The sequence below is a fragment of the Brassica napus genome, chromosome A10, assembly GCF_020379485.1.
Source record: "Brassica napus cultivar Da-Ae chromosome A10, Da-Ae, whole genome shotgun sequence".
In the NCBI taxonomy this organism is placed as follows: Eukaryota; Viridiplantae; Streptophyta; class Magnoliopsida; order Brassicales; family Brassicaceae; genus Brassica; species Brassica napus.
Genome location: NC_063443.1, coordinates 6,472,597 through 6,489,388, shown reverse-complemented (window position 1 = coordinate 6,489,388; position 16,792 = coordinate 6,472,597). Strand labels below are relative to the sequence as shown.

The window sequence follows — 16,792 nt, the reverse complement described above, 5'->3', positions numbered from 1 at the left end:
GTTTGAGTTAGCAGATTTGTTTGAATATTTGACGGAACCTGACTATTAAAATCGGATATATGTTATGTAATTAAATTTACTAAAATCTTGATAGAATTGGCGTATTTCAGTGTAAACGCAAGACCATCTTATTCAGATGGAAGGGGAGATCTGGGGAAATGTCAACAAAAGAATCTAGTATATTTTAATTTCCCTGTAAAGCATTATGTAAAAGTTGGCATTCCTGTTTTTTCCATTTTTTCTTTGGAATATATAAAACTTTACTACCGTACTAGTTTAAGCGATGAGTCCTTGTACGGAATAAACATTGTATATAAAATTATTTTTACATATTATTACTTATTTTATATTTTTCATATATTATAAAATTAATAAATATATATTAAATAATTAAAACTAATTAAATTGGCACAAACACATCAAATCAATCATTTTTGTTTATTTACAATCGTTTTATAGTAAATAAATTGAAGCAATCACTTATATATATTTTATATGGATATAATTAAATTTAAATGATAATTACATAGATATATAAATATCTATCATCGTATACTTCTTAATCATATGGTTTTATGATCATCCTTTTTTGCTAACTTTTGTTGTTTTATGATTATCCGTATAACAAAAACTTTAAACCCTTTAAAAAATATTTTAATGTTAGATTTTTAATAGTTTTAATAATTTATAATCATACTTGAAAATTCATTGCAAATTTTGAAATTAAAATTTTGAGATCTCAATCCTTCTTCAATGCAAATTTTGAAATTAAAAATACTTGTGTATTTTTATATGGTATATACTTTAATGTGTGTATATATATATTATTGCTAATATCTATTAAATGAGAAATTTTAATCATGTGGTTGTATGATCATTTATATCTTTTATAATAAAAATTTAAACCTTTGATCACAATTTTTTTATGTGGAAATTTTAGAAGTTTTCGTAATTTATAGTTATTTTTATATTTTCAAATTAGAACATATATAGAAAAAAATGTAATTTTTTGCTATATATGGTTAATATGATTGTTTATTTTATGTTAATAATATAAAGTTAAACATAAATGATGGAGGATATAAAAATTGTTATCAAATTTTTATTATCAAAATCATTAATTATCATCTATACTTTAATTTTACTAGGTAATCTTGTAGCTTTTATTTAAGAAAAGAAGGAAACATATTAATTGTACATTATTAATAAATTTTATGATGAGTTTAATGAAAAATATAATATATATTTATTGGACCAACATTTTCTAGAGATTTTGAAAAGCATTCTAGTGATGTCACGTGTTATAACTAAAATGTTGTAATGATTCTCTTTTAATATATACTAGGTTAAGATCCGGTATGAATATTATATATATATTATTTTTAAGTATTATATATTTTTTACATATTATGAAATAATAAATATATATCAAATAATTAAAATTTAGTAACTATTATGTATATAACTAAATTGGTATAAATACTTAAATAAATTTTATTAATCCATACAAACACTTTTTTCTATTTTATATGTTATAAATTTAAGTTCAAATGATATTAGCATAGATATATAGTACATTTTTAATATTGACATCTGTTAATTATACTCATATTATATTTGATCTTTTGTATTTCTTTATAACAAAAATTTTAAATCAATGATAACAATAAAAAAACTATGGGATATTTAATAGTTTTAGTAAATTATAATTTCAAAAACATTCAATGCAAAGTTTAAAATATAAATATTAAGTTGTCAATAATTGTTCAAAATGTTTACCAAAAATATTCAAAGAAAAATTAAAATTAAAATACTTATGTATTTTATATGGTATATAATTTATTTTTAAAAAATATTAATATACATATATATAATATTTATTAAATGAGACTTCCTACTTATGTAATTTAGTAATCATTTGTATCTTGTTATAACATAAATTTTGAACAATGGATCATAAAAATTTCAATGTGAGATTTTTAACAACTTTATTTATTTATATTCGTTTTTAAAAATTTAAAATATAACATATACGAAAAAAATAAATTTTTATTATATAGTTAATGTGGTTGTTTAATTTATTTTAATACACTAAAATTTTTAAAAATGATATAGAATATACTAACTTTTATCAAATCTTTATTATTCAAAATCATTAATTGTCATATATACTTTAGCCACATTAGGTAATTCTGTGATTTTTGTTTAAGAAAACAATGAAGAACATTTATGATTAATTTATGGTTAGTTTAATAAAAAATTTATTATATATTTATATGGACTAGGAGTTACCTTGCGCCATGCACATAAATATTAATTATAAATATAATATCTTTTTTAAAAAAAGAAAATTTAATTTAAATTTGGACATTATTTTTTCTAATTTTAATTTCAATGGTTTTAAAATAAAATAAAATTTATATCAATACTATTAAAAGGAAAGAAGTTTTAATAAATCTATTTAAAAAATTGTTTGGACCCATTCATTTTGGTCCAACCTATTATATACAACCATATATTAATAATTTAATCCTATTATATTAACCAAAATCTATGCTCGATTAGAATTGGTCAACACACCCATCTAGAAATACGTGATGTGTTATGATTATTATTTTCTACATTACCTAAGTAAGATATTCCTCTAATAACATACACTAAAGTCTTAAACGTGAGTAGGGTATATATTTTTAATGTTTCGATGAACCACCATGGAAGATGTATTCATGCTTCTGTGAATTTTTTTTTTTGGTCGAATGTTTATGTGAGTTTTGGAGATTATATTTGCAACACTATGTTAGTCGTCATCATCTTGCAGTTTCCGCTTCATGTTACTAAAACACATAACAAGTGCCATGTGGTAGAACATGGCAATCATGTCTTATTGGTAATGAGTCGTCGGGTCACGAGTTAGTCTGTTTCAAAAACAATTCTTATCAGTCCAATTGAAAACGGGTTATATGCAATGGAGCCGAGGAAGACAAAAAAGGAGAAACAGAAAAGGAAAATCAGAAGAAAATCCTCACCGACTATTAATGAATCTTTCAAAAAAAATTAATTTCGAAATTTAAGGAAATTTTAGATTTGAGATTACAATATAATCTAGAAACTTAACAAATAGCTATCTCTATGGAATTATCAATTTATTCTTCAGCGTATTTATTCACAAATATAATAATTATAAAATGATAATTTTACTAAAAAATATTAAACATATAAAATGAAACACTTTTGATCAAGTCTTTCACTTAAATCCACACATAACTACACTACAGAATACCTTAAATCAATAACATCAGCTGCAATCATATAAAACTTTTTTATTCAGTTAAATATTTCAACTACATGTATTCCATGTCGCTAATTTGTTAAACAAAAGTATGATATATCATTTGACTCAAAAATTGAGAGATATTAAATCTTTAATCAAAGATCTTTCCAAAAACATTTGTTTCAATTTTTCAGCTTAACCTTACAAAACCTTTGATTTAATGTGAAATCTTACAGAAATCAGAACGCTTTTACGAATCATATGCTCAGAATGAAAACTATTTTCAAAAAAAAAACTCACTAATAGACCTACAATATTCAGACACATCAAATATTTACAAAATCAAAATTGATAAAAATACTTTAGAAAACTATATGTTACAAAAATTATATATATTATATTAAATTAAATTTTATTATTTAATATAAGTTTAAGAATATTAAAAATCATATAACTTTATATTATTAAATTATCCTAAAATCTGTTAAACATATCTTAAATTTCACCAATTCAACAAATGTAACTCTTATAAAGCGCACACACAATATACTGTAAGAGAGTAGGCTTGGGCATTCGCGTTTTTGGATTAAGTACGGATTATTCTTTTCCGGTCCGTATTTTACGAGTCCATACATGTGGCCCTAACTAGGTATCTAATAATTTTTTGTTTGGATTCAGGTAGGTTCGTTTATTTCAGATCTGGATGGGTCCGGGTCTATAATTCATATACCTGTAATTTTTAGGTAAATAATGGATCGTTATTCGTTCAGGTATTGAGGACCCGAAAAAACTCGAAGTACCAGAAAAATGCCAGAAACACGAAAAATACTCAAAAACTCAAAACTACCTTAAAATATTCAAATATCCAAAAAATCCAAAAATTTAACATGACCAGAAAAACCAAAAATACCTAAAACTTTATCCACATACCCAAAATATATTTTTTAAAATTTTGAAATTTTATCCGGAACTCAAAACCGAAAATCTGAACCCGTAACTTAAAAATATCCGTTATACCAAAAACATATTCATAATATCCAAAAATACCTAATAACAAAATATTTTGGGTACTTTGGTTACCCAATAAAGTCTTGGATAGGACCCGTACTCGAATAAAGCCCCACGGGTCCAAAGAAATACACTATAGGTACTTTTTCCTTGACCCAGACCCAAACCAAATCTGATTTCGAGTTGGTTTCGGATAAAATACCTAGATTTAAGAGAGAATTACGTAATAATGTACATACAAAACCCAAATAAACTAATTGATAAATTATATATTTTTTTAAAAAATTATCTTCTTCTATATAATACGAATTTGTAACATAATAATGGAAAACAATTTTAAAATACTAATTCATATAAAAAATTATTTACAATTTAAAATCCCGCGCTTTTGAAGCGCGGATCAAAATCTAGTTTAAAATTAATATGTCAGCACTGGCGCTGGATAACTCCTAGTATTTTTTAACTTTGGATTTCTTCCTAATAAACGGTTAAATGAATTCCAAGAAAGCATTACTTACATTTTTGTATACTAAAAGAGATGGATGCAACCAGAGCCTGTCTCAGCTTTTGCTTGTTGAGCCGAGCAAGTGTCGATCGATGTTACCACTTGGTAATCGATCGATTTGCCTTTCAGAACGTCGATCGATTTATCTATAGGATAATCGATCGATGGCTCCTTCCCATCAAGCTTTACGAGCACGTTGAACTAATGTTCACTAGATTGCTAAATCAACTGTCGTTTGTTTCTAATAGATTTAGCTCAATAAGGACTTATTCAGGTTTATAACAACCTAGATCAATATTCTAGTTAGCTACTCTAGAACAAGCAATAAGAACAATCCTATTGATGAATATCACAACTTAGAAATTCTATATTTTGGGCTAATCCCTCATGACTATCTAAACCCAAACCTAACAGATGGATCTATTCAGACATGAAGTTGTCACAGAAAATCATAGAAAGAATAGATGAATAGAATAGATAAAAGCAATAAAGTAACCAAAGGAGTTCCAGGAGGACTCTAAAAGAGTTTCTCCTTTCTCTCCTAACCTAGAACTGGATTTCTTCTTTCTAACACATGATCTCCATAAACGAATATCATATATACATTTATTCCATCAATGACTGCTTTCACATCAATCATTCTATTATTCAAAAATAAAATATCAACTTGAAATTCATTCATAAAAAAAATAAAGCTAAACCACCACGTTTGCCAGGTTGCTCAACGGTAAACAACTTATTAAATCCTAAGTGATATACCATGGATTTGACCCACTTTTATCCATAGTTTATAAGTGTTTTAACTACTAATTATTATATTATAGAGTCTATTTAGAATATTTATAGGATCATGAGTGATTTGAAGAGAAGTGATGATCTTGGAGCATTTTGGAGATATTTGGAGCACGCACCCGAGATGACCATCGAGCTTGACCATCGGTCGATATTGAAGAAGAATAATCGATCGATGTTCATATCTTGACATCGATCGGCAGCGAAGCGCGCAGAAAGCCCGTTTGGTCACAGCCGACTTGAAGCCCAAGTCTTCACCAATTTACAAGATTATGCCTGACGAGTTTTAACCTAATTATATAAACTTTGTCACCATGTTAGAGGCAAAGGGGGTGCTTTTCTGTGTTTTCTTGTTTTATTATTTTTACAGCAAGGTTTTCTAAGATTTTGATAGATTAGAGAGAAGATCCAAAGTTATAATTTGTGATTAGAACTCCGTTAATATCTATTTACTATTCTAATGAATTTTTCTAACCTAATTGATGTTATGAATTGCTTAGCCATGTCTGAGTAGTTTCATTGTTAGATTTAGGGTTTAAATAAGTTAGGAGGGATTAGCCCCAACTATAGATTGCTGAGTTGTGGTAATTGTCATTAGGATTGTTCATTAATGCATGTTTCTAGATTAGCTACCTAGAACTTGTCCTAGGATTGATAGATAAAAACAAGAGCTTCATTCTCATCCTGAAAACATTCTAACTGAGCTAAGTTTCTTGCTATGAGTAAGGCGAGAGCTGATCTAGTGAGCTTAGTAAGCTATCATTCAATCCGCGCATAAAACTTAACTAGAAGCGTGTCAATCGATATCATTATTGAATAATCGATCGACGGAGCGAAAGGTGAATCGATCGATATCCCGACACTTTCTAATTGATCGACAAACAAAAGTTGAGATTATTAGATCTAGTTAGTAGACAAGTCCAAACACTATAATAATCTCAAGTTTCCTGAATAAAAACCCTAAATCTAACTATTTACTTTTAAGCACCAAAACCTCAACCAATCAACTGAGCAAACACTTGCTCGATAAAAACTGCATGTTTACATTTAGATCATTAAAACATCCAGCTTAACAAATCATATTAGATATCTTAGGTTATCTATCTCCCTGTAAATTCAATCCCTAAGTACTACTACTCGACCTCTTATTTGAAAGAGTATAAATCACTCCTTAGGGTAATTTGAGTGGTATCACTAAGTCAGCCTGAATATTTTGCAACAACAGCTTCCTATTCTTCGTCTCAGAAAGAAACAAGAGTCATGGACGATGCTTCTGACACATATCCGTAAGACGTCAAACTATAAGGTCGTTTCTTATCCCTTGACAGTTCTAACTAAGTGTCTTCTTGTAAGTCACAATTAAGAAACCCAATTCATTTATATAGGATGGAATTCAAGATCACACTGAGCTACCAAGACCATGATAATCCTTATAGAGTCTTTTATAGATACATGAGAAAAAAATTCTTAGTCTTATCGTTGCCTTCTTTTTGATTGAAACCTTTTGTCCCCAAATCGGGTTTTATTTCATTCAATATTTTCATTATAGTCGAGTTTGGTCTTAAAGATCCATTTACACCCGGCTGGTATATGTTCTTAAGGTAAGTGAACGACGTCCTATACTTCAATTTTTAGCCATCGAGTTTACTTCATCCTTAGTGGCATTGATCTATTTATTAGAATTAACATCTTTTATGGCTTGTGAATAAGAAATTGGATCTTTAATATTCAATTTTTCATATTGTACATGATAAAGTACTTACTAAAAATATCAGATCTCCTCGTACGAGTAGATCTTCTTAATGTTTGTTCCTCTTTAACTTCATGAACTTGATCGGCAACATTTTCATCTTGGAGTATAAATGGTCACTAACTGGGTTTTGCTCACTGTCTAACATTACAACAACATGCAAATTTCTAACACAACAATTCATCATACCTGCAATAAAATTCATCTTCAAAAGTTGGAACGTCATAAGGTCTACAACTATATGTATGTATGACTTCAAGAAACTTTGTATTTTCTATGGCTAATTTATTAGTGTGTTTAGTTTGGTTATCTTTTTTTTTTTTGTCATAGGTTTGTTTGCTTATCTTTAATGGAGATTATAAACATTTTATTATTGGCAAAATAAAAAATTTAGAATAATTTCAATTTTATCAACTTTCAAATTCTTTTATTGTTAATATAATCACCTCTTTTATGCTACAAGAGATACAATTATTAGTATATATATATCATTATGTTCTAATTTTCTTCTAATGTGTCTTATCTACTCTATTAAAATAGAATCCTATTTTTATCTACCATACACAAGTCTATGTTAGACCATTCATTATAAATTTAACTAAACATCCTAAAATTACTCATATATAATATTCTCCTAAGAAAAAATATACATCTAAACAATAACATTTCTAAGAAAATATAAAAATATTGTCATTAGGTAATTATCATTTAACTGTTTATTATATTTAATATAGATCATATTTTATATATTTCAGTAACTAATTTTGAAATTAAATAGTATAGCCTAATTCTTTTTAAATTATCAAATTAAATTTTTATATAAAACAAAATAAATAATATTTTTATCGTTTGTAACATTTTATGTTTGATATTTTAGTAAAAATAAAAATATTAAACTGAAATATAATATACTAAATATAATAATATTTAAAAAAAATTAATTTATTCGCATAAAAACATTTCGAGAATAAAAATTTCTAAACAAAGAAGCTAATAATTTATTTTATTAATTCATATAAAACTAATGTTTAAAATGAAACTATTAATATTGATGTTGTATTTTAAATAAATAAACAAAAATACTTCATTAATATATGATTTGTACAATATCATCAAATAAATTTCAACAAATAAAAAATTTTAAAATAAATTATATACATAAAATTAATATTAAATATATTTTTTTATAACATATTTTATATTTTAAAAGTTAATTTAAATATATAAATATATCCGCACAGATGTGCGGGTTAATATCTAGTATATTATTAAGTTCAGCTCGAGTTTATGCCTAACTTATTACTTGAAAATCAATTTGGTGGAAAAATAAATTGAAACAACACACAAACCTTCAACAGATTAAATAGAAGTTAAGGCTCAAGCTCAAAACATCACACTGTATTTCTTGTCAATTTCAAAAGTAAAAAGAATGAACCGGAAATGACCGGAATATACCAAAAAACGTTACTATGATTGGGTCAAGGAAAACGTAAAAGACTTGTGTTTTCTGGAAAGACCAAAGTCCCCCCCCCACGGGTCTTCCCATTTCGCTGTCCTTTGTTCCTCTCAAACCCTAGCCTCCCTTGTTCGATTTCCCCCAAATCTTCAACTCGATTTCACCTTCCTCTCTTAATTGTGAATTAAGCTCTTCCTCTTCTCTCTACCAGGCGTGTGGTAGATGGCCGCGACGACAACCCCGGCGGCAAGCATCAGCGCGGGAGCAGGATCGAATGGTGGAGCTGAGGATCGTGTCCTCGCGACGGCGCAGCAGATCGTGAAGAGTCTGAACACACCGAAAGAGGTTCGCGAAGATATGATGCTCATCTTCTCCAGCTTCGATAACCGCTTATCCAACATCAAGACGGTGATGACCGACCAAAACGACGCTCTTCTGGCTCGTTTAGAAGCCGCCGAAACGATTATCCACCGCTGGGACGGCGGTAATGATTCCTCTCACCACTCGTCTTCATCTTCTGGTAACCACCGTTCCTCTTCGTTTTCTCTTTCCTTCGACGGATCTCCGGATGAGGCGACGGAGTTTCTATCCGCTGTTGATGAGATTATCTCTCTCCTTGTGGATCTTTCCTCTGAGAACAAGCCTGATATGGTAGACCGAGCTGATAGTGCTTTGCAGATGGCTATGTCTCTGCTTGAAGATGAGTTTAGACGGATTCTGATCCGAAACACCGTTCCTCTCGACGCTGAGAGACTCTATGGCTCCATGCGTCGTGTTACCTTGTCCTTCGCAGATGGCGATGTTACTGAGGATTTTGAGAATTTTGGATTGGTTGCTAACGGTGATGGAGATGGCAGTGGGAGTAGGAGGAGGCTCTTCCATGAGAGAGGAGGAAGCATAGGCTGTGATCTTTGGGTTGATTTGATTAACCCTACTGCTGTTGAAGATTTGAAAGAGATCGCGGAGAGGATGATTCGAGCTGGTTATGAAAAGGAGTGTGTTCAGGTTTATAGCACAGTGAGGCGTGATGCCTTGGATGAATGCTTGATGATTCTTGATGTGGAGAAGCTGAGTATAGAAGAAGTGCATAAGATTGATTGGAAGTCCATGGATGAGAAGATGAAGAAGTGGATTCAAGCTATGAAGATCACTGTTAGGGTTCTTCTAGCTGGTGAGAAGAAGCTATGCGACGAGATTTTCAACGATTCGGAGACTAGCAAAGAAGTCTGTTTCAACGAGACAACTAAAGGCTGTGTGATGCAGTTGTTGAACTTCGGAGAGGCTGTGGCTATAGGAAAAAGATCGTCGGAGAAGCTCTTTAGGATTCTTGATATGTATGACGCTTTGGCTAATGTGTCGCAGACTCTAGAGGTGATGGTCACTGACGATTTTGTATGCAGTGAGACTAAAGGGGTCTTGGAAGCTTTAGGTAATGCTGCGAGAGGGACGTTTGTTGAGTTTGAGAATAATGTGAGGAACGAGACGTCAAAGAAACCGACGACAAACGGTGAGGTTCATCCCATGATACGTTATGTGATGAACTACATGAAGCTGATTGTGGATTACGCGGCCACCTTAAATTCGCTTCTGGAGAACGATGAGTCAGATGGTTTATCTAGGGATGATGATACAGAGGAGATGTCCCCTCTTGCTAAACGAATGCTTAGGTTGATTACTTGCTTAGAATCAAATCTGGAAGAGAAATCAAAGCTGTATGAGGACGGTGGGCTGCAGTATGTGTTCTTGATGAACAATATTCACTATGTTGTTCAGAAGGTGAAGGACTCTGAGCTGGGTAAACTCTTGGGTGACGATTGGGTTAGGAAACGAAGAGGGCAGATACGTCAGTATTCCACTGGCTACCTCAGGGCTTCGTGGAGCAAGGTGCTAGCTGCTTTGAGGGACGGGAGTATGGCTGGAGGCTCAAGTGGTAGCCCAAGTTATGGACAAAGAAGCAACAGTTCAAGTAGTGCCTCGAAGATGGCCTTAAAGGAGAGATTCAAAGGTTTCAATGCCAGTTTTGAAGAGATATACAGGCTTCAAACAGCTTGGAAGGTCCCGGATCCTCAACTTCGTGAAGAACTGAGAATATCAATACAAGAGAAAGTGATTATGGCTTACCGGGCTTTCTTTGGAAGGAACAAGAGTCAACTTGAAGGTGGTAGGCATGCGGGGAAGTACATAAAGTACACACCAGATGACCTGGAGAGTTACTTACCAGACCTATTCGAAGGAAATCAAATGGTAATTCACCCGAGAAGGAAAAGTTCTTAAGAGGAAGGCAGGCATTGGGAGATGACTCTTCTTGATGGAAGGAGAATCTTATATGTATGAAAGATGACAGTGGTGGCATCAGGTAATTTTATAAGTCAGGGGTTTTAAGTTTATATATATGTTGAAAGTCAGAATTTATACCCTTCTATGAACCGTGTCTAAATTCTTATGTACATGCCTTAATACTTCTTATCATGTTATGGAACCATGGGTTTTCTATATATTGACTGTGCTCTTGAGTCAAATGTGGTGTTTGCTCTGTTGTTGATGTTGAGATTATACTGAGGAACTTGTGGCCAGAAATACATTTATTACAGGTTGTAACTTGAATGCTTTCTCAACAATATACTTTTTTTTCTGTGTTGTTGATTTTGAGTAAAAAGAGCAAACTTGTTAGATTAGTTGATTGAGAATATACTACAGGTTGTAACCTGAGTGTCTGTACTCTCTACTTGGTACTTGGTAGTTGATAGTTAAGTGAAGGCGAAGTGTTTATCGCAAGATAACTATTCACACTCATTTATTTTCACGTATTTCATATATAAAGTGTGAGAAGAGAAGAGAAGAGCAGATGTCTTGGCTCAAGGTTGTATAATAAAAGGTTTATGTAACACATGATTATCGCTTCCGCGTGTGACTATAGGCAAAACCCTCTTAGACTTGAGTGTTGTGTCAATGTTTAATCTTTATCGTATTTTCATTTCATATAACAAATCCTTACAGAATCAGGGAGCTGTTCAAAAAGGTTGAGCTCGCAGCCAGAGCCGGACCTAAAGTTATGGGGGCTCTGTACAAAATTGAAATTTAATCTAATTTTTAGTAAAAAAAAATTGTAAAAACTTATTTAAAAAATCTTTATTTTACAAAAATTTAATAGTTTGAACATTGTTCACAAGCTGTCCCCTAAACTTCATAAAAATAAAAATTCTCGAGGAAAAATCTTGTTCGAGTCCCGGTTAGATCAAACACAAGTTGTCCCAAGGTAACAGAAACATATCTAAACCAGCCACGGATAGGTTCGAGTGTGACAATCAGAGCACGGATAAGCCAAGCTTAGTCACTACGCAACGACCAAATATGTACACTGCCCGGTCGCTACGTAGCGACCGAGCTCTTTCGAAACATCGATACGACACGAATCTATGCATTCTCGTCTACACTTTGATGCTATCTCCCGAAGATCGTAGCAAACCCATTTCTTTCCGTCATTTGAAGTCATCAATCAAACTTTACGATAAAAACTGCAGAAAGATCGTTTTTATCAAAAGAAGTCGTAATAAACGCTTCAAGTCAAAATACGGCCCAAGGCGACCTAAGGCATGACTCGAAGCCCACTTTACGATTTCTTAACCAGCAGCCCGTAAACCGTAGGACGGTTTACGCTTGGTTCGCAAAGAAAGATAAATGTCAAGTTTCCGCGGATAAATACGAAATTTTGAAGATAATTACGAAGATCGGGAAAAATGGAATATCTCCATTTTTAGGGTATGACGGCTTAAGGGCATAGGGGAAAAGCGTAAACCGACCTAGAAGCAAGTATATAAGGAGTCCAAGGCGAGATGCATAAAGAGAGAATTTTTTTCACAGCAAACTTAGCACGTAGAGCAGTTTAGGCAATTTTCTGTTTTTTGTTATTCGAGCAGCTACTCAATTAGGTTGTTGCCGTGTTAGGCTTTTAGAACTAGGAATCTCCCCGACAGCTCTCAAAGCCCAGACTCTTACCTTGTTGTAACGCTCAAACGCAGGTTTGGAATAAGATCTACTTTGCTCTACTTTTACGATTTTTACACTTTATCGTTGTTATCTCGTGTTCTGATTGCTTAGCTTGTGGTATTAGCAGATATCTGGGACCTCTGGAAAATTAGGATTCTCCTATTTTCCTTATTTAAACAGAAATCGACAGTGCGAATTTCGGTTCCCACATATGCTAATAAACTTCAGCCAGAATTTTCTTCCCTTTCAGAGTGGACCAGCACAAGAGTGGATTGAATCAGCAAAAGCTTTAGAATTGTAATTCAGAAGGAAAAGCAGCTGACTTTAGGGAAGTTCTTACTCATGCTTCAGAAAGTCTGTTCGTAATTGATCCTATGTCGTACTGTCCATTGCCCGTCAGGTTGTCCCTTTCCTTAGTTATTTGTCTTATCTGTTCCAGTTATTCGAATAGGGAAATCCATCACAAAGAAAGGAACAAACGTGTCATCTCATGGAGAAATAGTTCCACTTAGTCTGCAGATGTACGGTTGTAAAGGGCCACAAAAGGTACATAGCCACACTTTTCCTGGACCTTAAAAAAATGTTAAAATCGTGGACTAATAGGTGAAAGTTCGTTCTGGTGTAGGCTCTTTTCATAGAAAATTATCATAGAGTTTGTTTAACACATGAACTTGACGGGCATCCGGGAAGGACACGAGATGTGTTCGACACCAAACAGAACAATGAGCTCTTGAAATGCATCGATAATACTTCTTCAGACGGTTTGATCCATGTGAGTATGTTACCTGCATTCCATGGTCAAGTTTCCTTGTGTCTCTATTCATCCTTATGGCTGGCCGAGCAATCATGCACTAAGAAATAAAAAATGCATGTCTTTTGCCTACTCCCTATCTTGGTTTCTCTCATTATTACACAATAGCAATGCACCCTTCACGTATTCTTTGCCCCTATGTATAGAGTAACCATATCTTTTGATAAGTACTGAATGTCCCTGTAATTTAGGTTTCAACTAAGGCTATGTGTATGTATTATCTGACGTTGGAGCCTCGCAGATTGAGACTGTTCAAGAAAAGAGAATTTGTTTATAGACTTCGCATATCAAATGTGTCTCTTTGTTTCGGGGGAAATGTTTATTTCTAGCAGTGTTTGTATAAAATGTGCTCTGCATCGATGATTTTAGCTCGAGTTTTTTGTGTTAAAAAAAAAAAAGGCTTGAGTTTGTTTTGGCTTCATCAAGCTTCTGTTTAAATGGTTCAAATATAGCTGCTCTACTATATGAACATTCAAACTCTCATTCTCGGGTAGGCGCCCACAAGAAGAGCACACATATCCGATGGTATACAAAGTGCAACAGTAAAAGCGGACTTAACTGATAACTTGATCTTCAAGGCGAAGCTCATTCATGTAAATGCAACCACCGAAGATTTTGTTTGTTCTATGGTGTACAACTGTACATTCATTCCATTAAATATTACTCCCTCTGTACCGTTTTAATTGGTATTTAAGGTTTTTACACAAAGATTAAAAAATATAAATTTCTATACAATTTATCTTGGTTACATAAAATTGCATTAAATAAAATCAGTTTAACCAATAGAAAAACATGTAATATTTTGTAATTGGTTGCAATTTTAATTGACATTAAATTTTATCTAGAAATACGAAAACATCACTTATTATGAAACAAAATAAAAATGTTTAAACACTACTTAAAATATACGGAGGGAGTATATTTAACCTATTTGTTTACTTTCTTTTCAGCTAACGAATGAGCTTCATATGTCCCATTCAGTGATATAAAATATTGAACAATTTAATTTCAAATTAATACAAAGGTACGTAAATTTGAGAGTCGTAACAACATAAATGATACCACTCAAATTACCCTAAGAAGTGTTACTCTCATCAAAAGAGGTTCAGATGTAGTACTTAGGGATCGAATCTACAAGGAGCTAGGAAACAATTAAATCTAGTGTTTATTAATTCTAAAGGTTGTAAATGTTTAAATGAAATAGCAATAGTAACAAGCGAGTAAATAATAAATGTAACTTGGTTGGAAATGATATTAGATGCAGGGCCACTATTCAGGTGTTGGAGATTATAATACCTATAGATGCCTAACTGTTGCATGCATGATATATTAGAGCTCATTCGCTTAACTCAGTGATCAGCTGTCGCATGTACCACTGGTTAACGGACTAGATCTCGTGTCTCAACGGTTAATATGCAGATAACGAGAGAGTGTCGATCGATAGTCTATTAAGACGTCGACCGATACACCTTTGCCAACGTCGATCGATTGTCAGTTGAGGACATCGATCGACGGGTTCTAGCCAGGCCTATGCGCGAGTATGAAATGCCCTACTAAGATTCTAAATTGGCGGTTAGCCCTCTCTAGCAATCCTAATATGATAGATAGATGTCAGGATGGGATAACAAGAGTGCTTGAATATGCAATCCTATGATCAAGTTCTAGTTAGCAAGGCTAAAACAAGCAATGAATACAAATCTATCATGAATATCACAACAAGGCAGATCTATAGTTTGGGGCTAATCCCACAAACCTATCTGAACCCTGGATCTAACAGTTGAACTACTCAGACATAGCAAAGCAATTCATATCAATAGAGAAATAGAAACTCATAGAATAGATGAAAATAAATAGAAACAAGGAGTTCCAATCACAAGTGATCTTCTCTCCCAAATGAAACTTGTAACAAAACTAGGTCTAGAAAAGCTCTCCATGCCGTCAAAACACTTAGGCAGTATATATTCTACTAGGTTAAAAACTCGTCAGGGCATTTTTGTAATTTGGCTTGGCCTTGGTTTTTAAGTTTGCTGAATCTAAAATGTCGCATCTGGTGTCTCGACATCGATCGATGGTACTTGTGTACATCGATCGATATTAATCTTCATCTGTCGAGGCATTTCCTGATATCGATTGTTAGCACTGATGCGCATCGATCGATTGTTCTTCCTCTCGTCGACCTCTAAGTGGCCAGCTCGGGTGAAATGTTCTTTAAGCTCCAAAATGCTCCAAAGTCATAGCTTTACTCCGAAATGCATCTGAACCTGAAAACATACCCAGAAGAGTAGAAAATATAGATATATATATAGAAAAATACTTATATACCATGGATAAAAATGGGTCAAATCCAAGGTATATCAACTCCCCCAGACTTACCCTTTTGCTTGTCCTCAAGCAAAACATACATGCAGTCTCTCTGAAAGAGGTTTAAAAATATTTGGGAACTTAAGATTTTAAAACATAGAAATCTTTCCTCAACAATTTTGCAACCACATTTAAAAAGTCCTAATCACAAAAGTACACTATGCAATATCCTAGCTTAGCAACCATTTCTAACATAACACAACTCATCAATTCACGTCTGACATCCCCTCTACTGATTTCATTTCTTAGCATAAATATAAAGTGAATGCTTTACCTTGGGAGTATCGATCACATGATGCAAGGATTTCAGACAGGTATCTGGAGCTGCAGGTAAGAATTAGTTCCTAGTTTCTCTCTCTCTAAATTTCTCTCTTGGACAGGCTTCCATGAATCAAAACTTAATGGTGGTTGCCACCAAGTTCTGGTCACTTCTTTTTGACCTATATCCAAGAGTTCTTTGCGAAAGCGAGCCTTGAAGCCTCCAAGTCCCGTTTCGAACTCTTTTATTTGAGTCTTTATGAATCAAGCCTTAATGGTTTTAGCCACCAAGTCCTGTTCATACTCATCCTAATTAAACAATATATCTTATTTATTTATTATTATTATTATTATTATTATTACTATTTTTATTTTTTTAGTACTCACTAACTAATCTAGGATCGAAATTTAGAGAGAGAAAATGTGATAAATAATCTAAACCAGGCGTTACCTTCCAGACCTGTCTGAAGAACTACATCCCATGTATACCAAGCCCCAAGACAAGCGGTTAGGTCAGGTTTAGTGTTGGAAATCAGCTTTGGTTACTTCATACGGTTCAAGGCAAGTGTGTAGTTGATAGGTTGATCCGCTTT

At 32.6% G+C, this 16,792-nt stretch overlaps 1 protein-coding gene across 1 annotated transcript; it reads left to right on the top strand.

Moving 5' to 3' along the window:
- Positions 1–8,820: 8,820 nt before the first annotated feature.
- LOC106353940 (exocyst complex component EXO70B1) lies at positions 8,821–11,420 on the top strand. Its single transcript, XM_022690247.2, has one exon. The coding sequence runs from the start codon at positions 9,005–9,007 to the stop codon at positions 11,054–11,056; it is 2,052 nt and encodes a 683-aa protein (XP_022545968.2). The 5' UTR covers positions 8,821–9,004; the 3' UTR covers positions 11,057–11,420.
- The last annotated feature ends 5,372 nt before the right edge of the window (positions 11,421–16,792 follow it).

Excerpts from the sequence above, each read along its gene's own strand:
- LOC106353940 (XM_022690247.2), top strand. The coding sequence starts at position 9,005 with ATGGCCGCGACGACAACCCCGGCGGCAAGCATCAGCGCGGGAGCAGGA.